Consider the following 17,488-nt stretch of genomic DNA (forward strand, 5'->3'; position numbering starts at 1 on the left):
GTGTTCGACAATGGTTGCTAGGGAGGGGCTAAGAAGTGTTGAGGTGATTCATGATTGGCTGTTTGCTGCCACGAGTCAAATGAGACCACCCCCATGTTTCTATGACAATTCAGTCTGGAGATATCTCTTTGAACTCTTTCAATGGAAGTCTATGGAACTTGTTGCTAAGGGGCTCTAAATGGTTGCTAGGGCGTGGCTTGATAGCTTCACAATGATCCTGAGAGACTGATTGGTCGTCTGAGTAAAATGAGCTCGCCCCCTTGTCTCTATGACACTGTGATCAGGAGCTATGTTCAATACAAAATCCCTATGCAATTTACCATAGTAGGAAAAGCATGTGAGTTTCACAGGATGTTCCTTCCCCATAGTAAGTCAATGGGGCAACTTTGGGCAGCTTCTGCCCCCCAGGGCTACAACTTTTACCCCATTGTGAGGTATGTTCTTACAGAGCCTGTCAGCCTCTTCAAATGTGGCAAATCACAAGTTTATGTGAAATCCTCGCTCTGAGCTAGGAGTCGTCAAAGTTTGTCGCAATGTTAAGTCTATGGGACTTTTTTGGCCGCTTTTTCGCCCCTGGGGCAAACATCGCACCCCCGATCGCTTATAAAAGTCATAGCACACCTCTCCTCAATGAGCCGGTCGATTTGACACCTCACTCAGGGGTCTGAGACAAACGGTGCGGGACGAGTTACGCGCCAAACTTTGTCCAGAATAAAAATAAGAATAATAACTAGAATGTACATTTCCTGAAGAAAATGTGAAATGGTGCTTGCAGTGGCAAAACTCTCCACTCGGTTGCTAGGGTGTTGTACATGATTGCATACGAGCCAACAACCATGTCTGTACGATGTTGTGGAGCTGAAATATGGCTTCTATATGTTGCAATATGGTTGCTAGGTGGCTCTAAATGGTTGCTAGGGTGTGAATACACAGTTACCATGGTGATATTTACAGACTGTTTTACAACTGAAACTAATGAGCCAACCCCCATCTCTATACAATATTCTGATGCAGAGATGTAGGTCTTGTAAAATGGTTGCTAGGGTACTCTGTTTGGTTGCTATGGAGTTGCTTGGCAGCTGCTGATGATGAAACTGCAAAGGCTTCTTGTCAGTATGAATGATATAAACCAACTCCCATCTCTATACGATGTTCTGATGCAGAGATATACGTTTTGCTAAACGGTTGCTAGGGTACTCTGTTTGGTTGCTAGGGAGTAGCGTGGCAGCTGCCAATCATGAAACTCCAAAGGCTGCTTGTCAGTATGAATGATATAATCCAACTCTCATGCCTCTGCGACATACAGAATGGAAGATATCCCTCTTTGGATATTGGTTGCTAGGGTACTCTGTTTGGTTGCTAGGGAGTGGCTTGTCAGCTGCCAATCATGAAACTCCAAAGGCTGCTTGTCAGTATGAATGATATAAACCAACTCCCATGCCTCTGCGACATTCAGAATGGAAGATATGCCTCTTTGGGTTTTGGTTGCTAGGGTACTCTGTTTGGTTGCTATGGAGTTACTTGGCAGCTGCCAATGATGCAATTCCAAAGGCTTCTTGTCACTATGAATGATATAAACCAACTCCCATGCCTCTGTGACATTCAGAATGGAAGATATCCCTCTTTGGATTTTGGTTGCTAGGATACTCTGTTTGGTTGCTAGGGAGTGGCTTGGCAGCTGCCACTGATGAAACTGCAAAGGCTTCTTGTCATTATGAATTATATAAACCAACTCCCATGCCTCTGTGACATTCAGAATGGAAGATATCCCTCTTTGTATTTTGGTTGCTAGGGTACTCTGTTGGTTGCTAGGGAGTGGCTTGGCAGCTGCCAATCATGAAACTTCAAAGGCTGCTTGTCAGTATGAATGATATAAACCAACTCCAATCTCTATACAATGTTCTGATACAGAGATATTCGTTTTGCTAAACGGTTGCTAGGGTACTCTGTTTGGTTGCTAGGGAGTGGCTTGGCAGTTGCCAATGATGCAATTCCAAAGGCTTCTTGTCACTATGAATGATATAAACCATCTCCCATTTCTCTGTGACATTCAGAATGGCAGATATCCCTCTTTGGATTTTGGTTGCTAAGGTACTCTGTTTGGTTGCTATAGAGTGGCTTGGCAGATGCCAATTATGAAACTGCAAAAGCTTCTTGTCACTATGAATGATATAAACCAACTCCCATGCCTCTGTGATATTCATAATGGAAGATATCCCTCTTTGGATTTTGGTTGCTAAGGTGTTCGACAATGGTTGCTAGGGAGGGGCTAAGAAGTGTTGAGGTGATTCATGATTGGCTGTTTGCTGCCACGAGTCAAATGAGACCACCCCCATGTTTCTATGACAATTCAGTCTGGAGATATCTCTTTGAACTCTTTCAATGGAAGTCTATGGAACTTGTTGCTAAGGGGCTCTAAATGGTTGCTAGGGCGTGGCTTGATAGCTTCACAATGATCCTGAGAGACTGATTGGTCGTCTGAGTAAAATGAGCTCGCCCCCTTGTCTCTATGACACTGTGATCAGGAGCTATGTTCAATACAAAATCCCTATGCAATTTACCATAGTAGGAAAAGCATGTGAGTTTCACAGGATGTTCCTTCCCCATAGTAAGTCAATGGGGCAACTTTGGGCAGCTTCTGCCCCCCAGGGCTACAACTTTTACCCCATTGTGAGGTATGTTCTTACAGAGCCTGTCAGCCTCTTCAAATGTGGCAAATCACAAGTTTATGTGAAATCCTCGCTCTGAGCTAGGAGTCGTCAAAGTTTGTCGCAATGTTAAGTCTATGGGACTTTTTTGGCCGCTTTTTCGCCCCTGGGGCAAACATCGCACCCCCGATCGCTTATAAAAGTCATAGCACACCTCTCCTCAATGAGCCGGTCGATTTGACACCTCACTCAGGGGTCTGAGACAAACGGTGCGGGACAAGTTACGCGCCAAACTTTGTCCAGAATAAAAATAAGAATAATAATAAGTATGCAAGAGAACACTAATGATGCCTTGCTTTCAGCAAGCACCATTAATAAGTATGCAAGAGAACACTAATGATGCCTTGCTTTCAGCAAGCACCATTAATAAGTATGAGCAATAACAATAGTGATGCCTTGCTTTCAGCAAGCACCACTAATAAGTATGCAAGAGAACACTAATGATGCCTTGCTTTCAGCAAGCACCATTAACTAGATTAAAAAGTTCGTCGAGACAAACTTTAAGTTGGCTTGAGAAAGCCGGACCAGAAAGTTTAAAGAAGTTTAAAATAGTTTGGAGTTTAAATTAGTTTAAAGTTTAAAGTAGTTTAAAGTTTAAATTAGTTTGAAGTTTAAAGTAGTTTAAATTTTAAATTAGTTTGAAGTTTAAATTAGTTTAAAGTTTAAAGTAGTTCAAAGTTTAAAGTAGTTTGAAGTTTAAAGTAGTTTGAAGTTTAAATTAGTTTGAAGTTTAAATTAGTTTAAAGTTTAAATTAGTTTGAAGTATAAATTAGTTTGAAGTTTAAATTAGCTTAAAGTTTAAATTAGTTTGAAGTTTAAATTAGTTTAAAGTTTAAATTAGTTTAAAGTTTAAATTAGTTTGAAGTTTAAAGTAGTTTGAAGTTTAAATTAGGTAGTTTAAAGTTAAAAAGTTGTTGGGGGTTTTCTAGTGGGTTGCTAAGGTGTTCTGGGTGGTTGCTAGGCGGTTGCTAGGGTGTTCTGGGTGGTTGCTAGGCGGTTGCTAGGGTATTTTGGGTGGTTGCTAGGCGGTTGCTAGGGTGTTCTGGGTGGTTGCTAAGGTATTTTGGGTGGTTGCTAGACGGTTGCTAGGGTGTTCTGGGTGGTTGCTATGGTGTTGCTAGGCGGTTGCTAAGGTATTTTGGGTGGTTGCTAGGCAGTTGCTATGGTGTTCTGGGTGGTTGCTATGGTGTTGCTAGGCGGTTGCTAAGGTATTTTGGGTGGATGCTAGGATGTTGCTAGGCGGTTGCTAGGGTGTTCTGGGTGGTTGCCAGGTGGTTGCTAGGGTGTTCTGGGTGGTTGCTAAGGTCTTTTTGGTGGTTGCTAGACGGTTGCTAGGGTGTTCTGTGTGGTTGCTATGGTGGTGCTAGGCGGTTGCTAAGGTATTTTGGGTGGTTGCTAGGCGGTTGCTAGGGTGTTCTGGGTGGTTGCTATGGTGTTGCTAGGCGGTTGCTAAGGTATTTTGGGTGGTTGCTAGGATGTTGCTAGGCGGTTGCTAGGGTGTTCTGGGTGGTTGCTAGGCGGTTGCTAGGGTGTTCTGGGTGGTTGCTATGGTGTTGCTAGGTGGTTGCTAGGGTATTCTGGGTGGTTGCTAGGGTGTTCTGGGTGGTTGCTATGGTGTTGCTAGGTGGTTGCTAGGGTATTCTGGGTGGTTGCTAGGCGGTTGCTAGGCGGTTGCTAGGGTGTTCTGGGTGGTTGCTAGGCGGTTGCTAGGGTGTTCTGGGTGGTTGCTATGGTGTTGCTAGGCGGTTGCTAGGGTATTCTGGGTGGTTGCTAGGGTGTTCTGGGTGGTTGCTATGGTGTTGCTAGGCGGTTGCTAGGGTATTCTGGGTGGTTGCTAGGCGGTTGCTAGGGTGTTCTGGGTGGTTGCTATGGTGTTGCTAGGCGGTTGCTAGGGTATTCAGGGCGGTTGATATGGTGTTACTAGGTGGTTGGTAGTTGTCACAGATGGTTACTATGGAGTTTTTATAGAGTTCTTAGCATGATCTTGGCATGATTTAGCACTTAACTAATCGCTTTTAGCATGTAGCTATTCCCTGCTAGCATGTGTAGCATGTTGGAAGTGCTGTTTGCTAGCATGAGTCAAAAGAGCCAAGCCTCATCTCTATACGATGTTCTGATACAGAGATATAGGTCTTGCAAAATGGTTGCTAGGGTACTCAAGTTTGGTTGCTATGGAGTTGCTTGGGAGCTGGGAGCTTTAAACTTAAGAAGTTTAAAGTGGTTTGAAGTTTAAAGTAGTTTACGAGTTTTGAGTTTACAAGTTTACAAGTTTAAATGAGTTTAGAGTGTGTGTGTGTGTGTGTGTGTGTGTGTGTGTGTGTGTGTGTGTTCACACACACACACACACACACACACACACACACACACACACACACACACACACACACACACACACACACACTCAGAGTTCATGAGTTTATAAGTCTATAAATTGATGAGTTTATAAGTGTAAGGGTTTTTGAGTTTAGAGTTTATAAGTTTTAAATGAGTTTAGAGTTTATAAGTTTAAATGAATTTAGACTTTATAAGTTTAAATGAGTTTAAGAGTTCAGAGTTTATTAATTTATGAGTTAAAGAGTTCATAAGTCTATGAATTCATGAGTTTATAAGTTAATTAGTTTATAAGTGTATGAGTTTAGAGTTCATTAGTTTAAATGAGTCTCATTGGCTAATATGGTATATAGAATGGCAGTTTGGTTTAGTCTTCAAGGTATTTAGATTTGAATTTTCGTCGGTTGGTGAGTTTGAATCTGGATTTGAATTTTTTAGAACTCCCCAATGTAAGTCAATGGGAGTTTTTCCGAGTTTTGATCGGCATTTTTAGGAAAACCGTGAGTCCGATCAGTCTAAAAAGATATAGCAACTAACTTCAGAACAGTTTGAAGGTCTGAGCCGAGTTTGGAGTATGTAGAGTTTAAGCTCTAGGACGAGTTTGAGTCAACAGTTTTTAACAGAAGAATAATAATAATAACTAGATTAAAAAGTTCGTCGAGACAAACTTTAAGTTGGCTTGAGAAAGTTTGGACCGGAAAGTTTGAAGTTTAAAGTAGTTTGAAGATTAAAGTAGTTTGAAGTTTAATTTAGTTTAAAGTTTAATTTAGTTTAAAGTTTAAAGAAGTTTGAAGTTTAATTTAGTTTAAAGTTTAAAGTAGTTTGAAGTTTATAGTTTAAAGTTTAAATTAGTTTGAAGTTTAAATTAGTTTGAAGTTTAAAGTAGTTTGAAGTTTAAATTAGTTTAAAGTAGCTGAAATGGATTAATGTGATAGATAGATAGATAGATAGATAGATAGATAGATAGATAGATAGATAGATAGATAGATAGATAGATAGATAGATAGATAGATAGATGAGTTTAACTCACACTCGCACATGCACTCACTCACACACAGAACACACACTAACTCACTCAACACTCACTCAGACGCACACACACTTAGTTTTTGAGTTTAGAGTTTACACGTTTAAATTAAGTAAATTTAGCAGTTTGAAGTTTAAATTAGTTTGAAGACACACACACGCACAGACACGCTCACTTGCTCACACACTTTTTCACACACATACACACGCTCACTATCTCACAGACACGCTCACTAACTTTCACACACACATTCACGCACATACACACAGACTCACGCACATACACCCACACAAGCACAGACAGACACACACACACGCAGACACGCTCACTAACTCACACACTTTTTCACACACACACACACACACACACACACACACACACACACGCTCACTTGCTCACACACTTTTTCACACACACACACACACACACACACACACACGCTCACTTACTCACAGACACACACAGACACGCTCACTAACTCTCACACACACACTCACGCACATACACCCACACGCTCTCACTAACTCACACACACACACCCTCACTAACTCACACACACACAAACACACACACACACACACACACACACACACACACACGCACACACACACACACACACACACACACACACAGACATGCTCACTGTCTCACACACACACACACACACACACACACACACACACACACACACGCACACACACACACACACACACAGACATGCTCACTGTCTCACACACACACACACACACACACACACACACACACACACACACACACACACACACACACACACACACACACACACACACACTCACGGACATACACTCACACATGCACACACACACACACACAGACATGCTCACTATCTCACACACACACACACACACACACACACACACACACATACACACGCACACACTCAAACACACACACTAACTCGCTCTCACACAGACACACACACACACACACTCTCTCTCTCTCTCTCACACACACACTCTCTCTCACACATACACACACACACACACACACACACTAACTCGCTCTCACACATACACAGACACAGACACACTCACACACATAGACACACACACACTCTCTCACACACACACACACACCCTCACTAACACACACACACACACACACACACAGACATGCTCACTGTCTCACACACACACACACACACACACACACACACACACACACTAACTCGCTCTCACACATACACAGACACACTCACACACATAGACACACACACTCTCTCACACACACACACCCTCGCTAACTCTGACACACACACACTTACGCACACACACACACACTCACGCACATACACTCACTCACGGACATACACTCACACATGCACACACACACACACACACACACACACACACACACACACACACACACACACACACACACAGACATGCTCACTATCTCACACACACACGCACACTCAAGAGTTTATGAGTTTAGAGTTTATAAGTGTATCAATTGATGAGTTTATAAGGTTATGAGTTTTTGAGTTTATAAGTTTAAATGAGTTTAAGAGTTCAGAGTTTATTAATTTATGGGTTTAAGAGTTCATAAGTCTATGAATTTATGAGTTTATAAGTTAATTAGTTTATAAGTGTATGAGTTTAGAGTTCATTAGTTTAAATGAGTCTCAATGGCTCATATAGTATATAGAACGGCAGTTTGGTTTAGTCTTCAAGGTGTTTAGATTTAAATTTTCAACACACACACACACACACACACACACACACACACACAAGCACGCACGCACAGACTCTCACTCTCTCTCTCACACACACACTATCTCTCACACACACACTCACTCACACACACACACACACACACACACACACACACACACACAGACAAGCTCATTAACACACACACACACACACACACACACACTCACGCACATAGACACACACTCTCTCTCACACACACACACTCATAGTTTATATGAGTTTAGAGTTTATAAGTGTACAAGTTTTTGAGTTAAGAGTTTATAAGTTTAAATGAGTGTGTACGAGTTTTTGAGTTTACACACACACACACACACACTCACACATAGACACACACGCTCTCACTAACTCACACACACACACACACACACCCTCACTAACTCACACACACACACACACACACACACACACACACACACACACACACACACACAGACATGCACACTGTCTCACACACACACACACACACACACACACACTCACACATAGACACACACGCTCTCACTAACTCACACACACACACCCTCACTAACTCACACACACACACACACACACACACACACACACACACACACACACACACACACACAGACATGCTCACTGTCTCACACACACACACACACACACACACACACACACACACACACACTAACTCGCTCTCACACATACACAGACACGCTCACACACATAGACACACACACACTCTCACACACACAGACACGCACACACCCTCGCTAACTCTCTCTCTCTCACACACACACACACACACACACACTCACGCACATACACTCACTCACGGACATACACTCACACATGCACACACACACACACACACACACACACACACACACACACACACTCACTCACTCACGAATATACACTCACACATGCACACACACACACACACAGACATGCTCACTATCTCACACACACACACACACACACTCTCTCTCACACACACATACACGCGCACACACTCACACACACACACACTAACTCGCTCTCTCATAGACACACACACTCTCTCTCTCACACACACACACACACACACACACACACACACACACACACACACACACACACACACACACACACTCACTCACGGACATACACTCACACATGCACACACACACACACACACACACACACACACACACACACGCACACACAGAGACATGCTCACTATCTCACACACACACACACACACACACACACACACTCTCTCTCACACACACATACACGCGCACACACTCACACTAACTCGCTTTCACATAGACACACACACTCTCTCTCTCTCACACACACACACACACACACACACACACACACACACTCACTCAGTCACACACATATACTCACTCACACACAGACACACACACCCTCACTAACTCACACACACACACACACACACACCCTCACTAACACACACACAGACATGCTCACTGTCTCACACACACACACACACACACACAAACTCGCTCTCACACATACACAGACACGCTCACACACATAGACACACACACACTCTCTCACACACACACCCTCGCTAACTCTGACACACACACACTTACGCACACACACACACTCACGCACATACACTCACTCACGGACATACACTCACACATGCACACACACACACACACACACACACACACACACACACACACACACACACACAGACATGCTCACTATCTCACACACACTCACACACACGCACACTCAAGAGTTTATGAGTTTAGATTTTATAAGTGTATCAATTGAAGAGTTTATAAGTGTATGAGTTTTTGAGTTTATAAGTTTAAATGAGTTTAAGAGTTCAGAGTTTATTAATTTATGAGTTTTAGAGTTCATAAGTCTATGAATTCATGAGTTTATAAGTTAATTAGTTTATAAGTGTATGAGTTTAGAGTTCATTAGTTTAAATCAGTCTCATTGGCTAATATAGTATATAGAACGGCAGTTTGGTTTAGTCTTCAAGGTGTTTAGATTTGAATTTTCGTCGGTTGGTGAGTTTGAATCTGGATTTGAATTTTTTAGAACTCCCCAATGCAAGTCAATGGGAGTTTTTCCGAGTTTTGATCGTCATTTTTAGGAAAACCGTAAGTCAGATCAGTCTGAAAAGATATAGCAACTAACTTCAGATCAGTTTGAGTGTCTGAGCCGAGTTTGGAGTATGTAGAGTTAAAGCTCTAGGAGGAGTTTGAGTCAACAGTTTTTTTACAGAAGAATAATAATAATATTAATAATAACTAGATTAAAAAGTTCGTCGAGACAAACTTTAAGTTGGCTTGAGAAAGCCGGACCAGAAAGTTTAAAGAAGTTTAAAATAGTTTGGAGTTTAAATTAGTTTAAAGTTTAAAGTAGTTTAAAGTTTAAATTAGTTTGAAGTTTAAATTAGTTTGAAGTTTAAAGTAGTTTAAAGTTTAAATTAGTTTGAAGTTTAAATTAGCTTAAAGTTTAAATTAGTTTGAAGTTTAAATTAGTTTAAAGTTTAAATTAGTTTGAAGTTTAAAGTAGTTTAAAGTTTAAATTAGGTAGTTTAAAGTTAAAAAGTTGTTGGGGGTTTTCTAGTGGGTTGCTAAGGTGTTCTCGGTGGTTGCTAGGCGGTTGCTAGGATGTTCTGGGTGGTTGCTAAGGTATTTTGGGTGGTTGCTAGGATGTTGCTAGGCGGTTGCTAGGGTGTTCTGGGTGGTTGCTATGGTGTTGCTAGGCGGTTCCTAGGGTATTCTGGGTGGTTGCTAGGCGGTTGCTAGGCGGTTGCTAGGGTGTTCTGGGTGGTTGCTAGGCGGTTGCTATGGTATTTTGGGTGGTTGCTAGGGTGTTCTGGGTGGTTGCTAGGGTGTTCTGGGTGGTTGCTAGGCGGTTGCTAGGGTGTTTTAGTGGTTGCTATGGTGTTGCTAGGCGGTTGCTAGGGTGTTCTGGGTGGTTGCTAGGCGGTTGCTAGGGTATTCTGGGTGGTTGCTAGGCGGTTGCTAGGGTGTTCTGGATGGTTGCTATGCTGTTGCTAGACGGTTGCTAGGGTATTCTGGGTGGTTGCTAAGTGGTTGCTAGGGTGTTTTGGGTGGTTGCTAGGCGGTTGCTAAGGTGTTCTGGGTGGTTGCTATGGTGTTGCTAGGCGGTTGCTAAGGTATTCTGAGTGGTTGCTAGGCAGTTGCTAGGGTGTTCTGAGTGGTTGCTATGCTGTTGCTAAGGTATTCTGGGTGGTTGCTAGGCGGTTGCTAGGGTGTTCTGGGGGTTGCTATGGTGTTTCTAGGCGGTTGCTAGGGTATTCTGGGTGGTTGCTAGGCGGTTGCTAGGGTGTTCTGGGTGGTTGCTATGATGTTGCTAGGCGGTTGCTAAGGTATTCTGGGCGGTTGCTAGGCAGTTGCTAGGGTGTTCTGGGCGGTTGCTATGGTGTTGCTAGGTGGTTGGTAGTTGTCACAGATGGCTACTATGGAGTTTTTATAGAGTCCTTAGCATGATCTTGGTATGATTTAACACTTAACTTAATGATATATTAGCATGTAGCTATTCACTGCTAGCATGTGTAGCATGTTGGAAGTGCTGTTTGCTAGCATGAGTCAAAAGTGCCAAACCTCATCTCTATACGATGTTCTGATACTGAGATATAGGTCTTGCAAAACGGTTGCTAGGGTACTCAAGTTTGGTTGCTATGGAGTTGCTTGGGAGCTTGAAGCTTTAAACTTAAGAAGTTTAAAGTGGTTTGAAGTTTAAAGTAGTTTACGAGTTTTGAGTTTACAAGTTTAAATGAGTTTAGAGTTTAAGTTTAAATGAGTTTAGTGTGTGTGTGTGTGTGTGTGTGTGTGTGTGTGTGTGTGTGTGTGTGTTCACACACACACACACACACACACTCAGAGCTTATGAGTTTAGAGTTTATAAGTGTATAAATTGATGAGTTTATAAGTGTTAGAGTTTTTGAGTTTAGAGTTTATAAGTTTTAAATGAGTTTAGAGTTTATAAGTTTTAATGAGTTTAGAGTTTATAAGTTTAAATGAGTTTAAGAGTTTAAGAGTTCAGAGTTTATTAATTTATGAGTTAAAGAGTTAATAAGTCTATGAATTCATGAGTTTATAAGTTAATTAGTTTATAAGTGTATGAGTTTAGAGTTTATTAGTTTAAATTAGTCTCATTGGCTAATATAGTATATAGAACGGCAGTTTGGTTTAGTCTTCAAGGTGTTTAGATTTGAATTTTCGTCGGTTGGTGAGTTTGAATGTAAATTTGAATTTTTTAGAACTCCTCAATGTAAGTCAATGGGAGTTTTTCCGAGTTTTGATCGGCATTTTTAGGAAAACCGTAAGTCCGATCAGTCTAAAAAGATATAGCAACTAACTTCAGATCAGTTTGAGTGTCTGAGCCGAGTTTGGAGTATGTAGTGTTAAAGCTCTAGGACGAGTTTGAGTCAACAGTTTTTAACAGAAGAATAATAATAATAATAAGTTTAAGTACAATATCAGTAAGTTGGCTCTCTCAAGCCAACTTAATAAGTTTAAGTACAATATCAGTAAGTTGGCTCTCTCAAGCCAACTTAATAATAATAAGTTTAAATAGGATTTCAATATGTTGGCTCTCTCAAGCCAACTTAATAATAAGTTTAAATAGGATTTCAGTAAGTTGGCTCTCTCAAGCCAACTTAATAATAAGTTTAAATAGGATTTCAGTAAGTTGGCTCTCTCAAGCCAACTTAATAATAAGTTTAAATAGGATTTCAGTAAGTTGGCTCTCTCAAGCCAACTTAATAAGTTTAAATAGGATTTCAGTAAGTTGGCTCTCTCAAGCCAACTTAATAATAATAAGTTTAAATAGGATTTCAGTAAGTTGGCTCTCTCAAGCCAACTTAATAAGTTTAAATAGGATTTCAGTAAGTTGGCACTCTCAAGCCAACTTAATAACTAGAAAAAAAAGTTTGTTGAGACAAACTTTAAGTTGGCTTGAGAAAGCCGGGTCAGAGAGTTTGAAGAAGTTTAAAAGTAGTTTGATGTTTAAAGTAGGTTAAAGTTTGATAGATAGATTAGTTCGAAAGAAAGAAAGATAGATAAGTTAGTTAGAAAGATAGATAGATTAGTAAGAAATACAGAAAGATAGATAAGTTAGTTACAAAGATAGATAGATTAGTACGAAAGAAAGAAAGATAGATAAGTTAGTTAGAAAGATAGATAGATTAGTAAGAAAGAAAGAAAGATAAGTTAGTTAGAAAGATAGATATATTAGTTAAAAAGAAAGAAAGATAGATAAGATAGTTAGAAAGATAGATATATTAGTCAGAAAGAAAGAAAGAAAGAAAGAAAGAAAGAAAGATAAGTTAGAAAGATAGATAGATTAGTAAGTAAGAAAGAAAGAATAATAAGTTAGTTAGAAAGATAGATAGATTAGTAAGAAAGACAGAAAGATAGATAAGTTAGTTAGAAAGATAGATAGATTAGTAAGAAAGAAAGATAGATACGTTAGTTAGAAAGATAGTTAAAAAGAAAGAAAGAAAGATAGATAAGTTAGTTAGAAAGATAGATAGATTAGTTAAAAAGAAAGAAAGATAGATAAGTTAGTTAGAAAGATAGATAGATTAGTTAAAAATAAAGAAAGATAGATAAGTTAGTTAGACAGATGGATAGATTAGTAAAAAATAAAGAAAGATAGATAAGTTAGTGTCACGGGGTGACGAAGGCGGGAACCTTTTTTTTATTGTAACTTGTTTCCCCGGGGGAGAGCGTCTGCTGTGACACCAGGACGGTTCCGGTGTCCCGCGTGGGTGTCATGGCGGCGGGCAAGGCTTGACGAGGGAAACTCGCGGCAGGTGTGGGAGGAGAGGATACAGGATGGTGATTGGGACATGGAGGAGGAAGGTGGCTCATAAAAGGACACTTTGGCGGTGAGAAAAGGAGAGGAAGAGGGCACGAGGAGATGTGAGGCACGCAGCGCAGGAGCGGCCGCGGCCGCGGATGCGGAGGGAGGCCGCGAGAGAGAGAGAAAGAGAGAGACAGAGAAAACTTCGGCTGGATTGCGGGCGGAAGCCTTGGTTGCACTGGAGTCTGTTGAATTGCAGTTTTATTGTGGAAATGAACACAAGTGGAACCTTACAGTGTGTGGTGGATATGCGAGTGTGGGAATTGTTTCTGCTGTTCACTCGCAGTCACAGCTGGGTTATTAACCTCTTCTCTGCCTGAATCTGCTGTATTGGGAAGTACCATTAACCTCTTCTCTGCCTGAATCTGCTGCATTGGTGAAATACCATTAACCTCTTCTCTGCCTGAATCTGCTGCATTGGTGAGATACCATTAACCTCTTCTCTGCCTGAATCTGCTGCATTGGTGAAATACCATTAACCTCTTCTCTGCCTGAATCTGCTGCATTGGTGAGATACCATTAACCTCTTCTCTGCCTGAATCTGCTGCATTGGTGAGATACCATTAACCTCTTCTCTGCCTGAATCTGCTGCATTGGTGAAATACCATTAACCTCTTCTCTGCCTGAATCTGCTGCATTGGTGAGATACCATTAACCTCCTCTCCACCTGAGCTCTGTGAAGTTACAGCTGCATTGGGAAATATCATTATCCCCCGCTCTCTGCTTGAGTCCAGTGGGGAGCCTGCTGAGGCTGGTGAAGATCTTGCTAATGCTGGAAGAGCCCGCTAATGCTGGAAGAGCTCGCTAATGCTGGAAGAGCCCGCTAATGCTGGAAGAGCCTGCTAATGCTGTGAGTTACACGTATTTATTCCTCTCTCTGTCTGAGTTCAGTGAAGAGCTGGGTAATGCTGTGAGTTATACGTATTTATTCCTCTCTCTGCCTGAGTCCAGTGAAGAGCCTGCTAATGCTGTGCTGAGATATGCGAAGAGAGCGTTGAAGAGGAGAACACGGAAGCTGTGAATTGTGTTCATTCCTCTCTCTGTCTGAAGGTGCTGAGATGCGCGAAGGGAACGCTGAGGAAGAGAACGCGGAAGCTGTGAATTATGTTCATTCCTCTCTCTGTCTGAAGGTGCTGAGATGCGCAAAGAGAACGCTGAAGAGACGTTTTGGGATTGTTTTTATTGTTTAATAAAGAGTATATTTTATTTTGAATTCTGTGTCTGCCCTTCCCTTTGTTTCCACGGTCAGCTCCTCAGGGGCTGCACGCAAGCGAGGGGTGGGCGGCCCGCTGGCGCTCGCCCCGACCTGTGACATTAGTTAGAAAGATAGATAGATAGATAGATACATTAGTTAAAAAGAAAGAAAGAAAGAAAGATAGATAGATAGATAGATAGATAGATAGATAGATAGATAGATAGATAGATAGATAGATAGATAGATAGATAGATAGATAGATAGATAGATAGATAGATAGATAGATAGATAGATAGATAGATTAGTTAGAAAGAAAGATAGATCAGTTAGAAAGAAAGATAGATAGACTAGTAAGAAATAAAGAAAGATAGATAAGTTAGTTAGAAAGAAAGATAGATAGATTAGTTAAAAAGAAAGAAAGAAAGATAAGTTAGTTTGAAAGATAGATAAAGAAAGATAGGTAAGTTAGTTAGAAAGAGATAGATTAGTTAGAAAGAAAGAAAGATAGATAGTTTGAAAGATAGATAGATAGATTTGTAAGAAAGAAAGATAGATAAGTTAGTTGGAAAAATAGATTAGTTTAAAGAAAGAAAGATAGATAAGTTAGAAAGATAGATAGATTAGTTAGAAAAAAAGAATGATAGATAAGTTAGTTAGAAAGATAGATAGATAAAGAAAGATAGGTAAGTTAGTTAGAAAGAGATAGATTAGTAAGAAAGATAGATAAGTTAGTTAGAAAGATAGATAGATTAGTAAGAAAGAAAGAAAGATAAGTTAGTTAGAAAGATAGATAGATTACTAAGAAAGAAATAAAGAAAGAAAGATAAGTTAGTTAGAAAGATAGATAGATTAGTTAGAAATAAAGAAAGACAGATAAGTTAGTTAGAAAGATAGATAGATAAATAAGAAAGAAAGAAAGATAAGTTACTTAGAAAGATAGATAGATTAGTTAGAAATAAAGAAAGTTAGATAGATAGATAGATAGATAGATAGATAGATAGATAGATAGATAGATAGATAGATAGATAGATAGATAGATAGATAGATAGATAGATAGATAGATAGATAGATAGATCTTCTATCTATCTTCGCCCTTTCAGGGCTTGGGCCCTAATAACATAAAACAGTTATTTTAAATTATAATAATATTTAACAATATTACAGTTTTTACTGTATTTTTGATCAAATAAATGCAGCCTTCGTGAGCAGAAGAGACTCATTTTAAGAACTTTAAAACTGACCCCCAAAAAAGCATTTGCTACCTCTCTATATCAGATCCCAAGACAATTAATTAGTAAAAAACATTAGAATAGTTAAATTTAAATAGTTATTTAAAATAGGACATGTGACCTATTGAGAGAGGACTATGACAATTTTCTACAAAAAACTTAAAGTTCAGGTAGACATGCTTACCAGGCTTGTCACAGTTTATTGGCGGGGTACCAGGTGGAGTTCGGGTTCCCGGTATCTCCTGCCCCTTACTGTCCACACACCAGCAGTAACCTGTGGACGACCAGCACTGCCGAGGCCTGTACTGACCCTCCTCATCACACTGAGGGATGAAGTTTCCTATCCGATGAACACACTCTGCTGCTTCTCTCTGCTGCTCACACTGGGTCTTGGGACGACCTTCAAGGTAAACGTACCAGAGATTATAGAATTTACTTGGAGGGTTAGTTCTCCAAAAAATGTCAATTCTGTCATCAATAAGTCACCCTCATGTTGTTCCAAAACTCATAAGACACTGGTCGTGGCGGAGGTCTTGCTGTTATTCAAAAAGACCTGATTGCCACCTCTCTCCCACTGCCAGAGTTGACTACATTTGAGTGTCTTCTATTCAAATGCAGAGCTCATAATGAAATAATAACAATACTCCTCATCTATCGCCCCCCAAAACCACACCCTGGATTTATCACTGAGCTACAAGATCTACTTACATCACTCTGTGCAAGAACCAATAATACACTCATTATGGGAGATTTCAACCTTCATGTTGACTCCCCAACAAACCGCCCTGCTGCAGAGTTCCTTGAACTCCTGGACTGTTTACATCTTACACAACATGTCACAGTACCAACACACAGAAAAGGCCACACTCTGGATCTAGTTATAACAGACACCGCCCCCATTACCAACATGAAAGTCTATGACTTGGGCGTGTCTGACCACAAGCTTATCTCCTTGGAATTGCCTCTTGCAAGTCCCTATCATAAAACAAAACGTCAAATCCGGTTTAGAAATTTAAAAGCAATTGACACCACCCTCTTCAATCAAGATATACAGCAAGCTTCACTAGTCACACAGTTCGCATCTGTTAATGGTTCTGTTGACCATTACAATTCCAGCCTTCATAATATCCTTGAGTTACATGCACCAACCAAAACAAAAATAGTTACCTTTTCTAGGTCAGCCCCTTGGTATACAACAGAGCTCCGGAGGATGAAAACGGCTGGCCGTGCCCTGGAGCGGAAATTTACCTCAAGTGGCTTACATGTACACAAACAGGCCTACCGGGACCATCAAAAATTGTACTCCAAAGCACTTACCATAGCCAGGTCTAAATATTTCTCACAAAAAATCTCAAACTGCACTGGAAATTCAAGACAGTTGTTTGCATCAATAAATTCTCTTCTCA

General features: G+C 40.6%; 1 protein-coding gene across 2 annotated transcripts in view; it reads right to left on the reverse strand.

The window, feature by feature from the left end:
- The window catches only part of LOC308700528 (thyroglobulin-like), a 467,177-nt gene that overhangs the window by 318,714 nt on the left and 130,975 nt on the right, over nucleotides 1-17,488 (reverse strand). For both annotated transcript variants that reach the window (XR_014031316.1, XM_081382160.1), the window contains exon 9: nucleotides 16,267-16,482. Coding sequence is in view for 1 of the 2 variants with exons in the window: in XM_081382160.1 (XP_081238286.1) it covers nucleotides 16,267-16,482 (216 nt within the window). In the remaining variant the exon portion in view is untranslated. The remainder of the gene's footprint in view (nucleotides 1-16,266; nucleotides 16,483-17,488) is intronic.

Source organism: Scardinius erythrophthalmus (assembly GCF_964197995.2).
Source record: "Scardinius erythrophthalmus genome assembly, chromosome: 13".
Taxonomy (NCBI): domain Eukaryota; kingdom Metazoa; phylum Chordata; class Actinopteri; order Cypriniformes; family Leuciscidae; genus Scardinius; species Scardinius erythrophthalmus.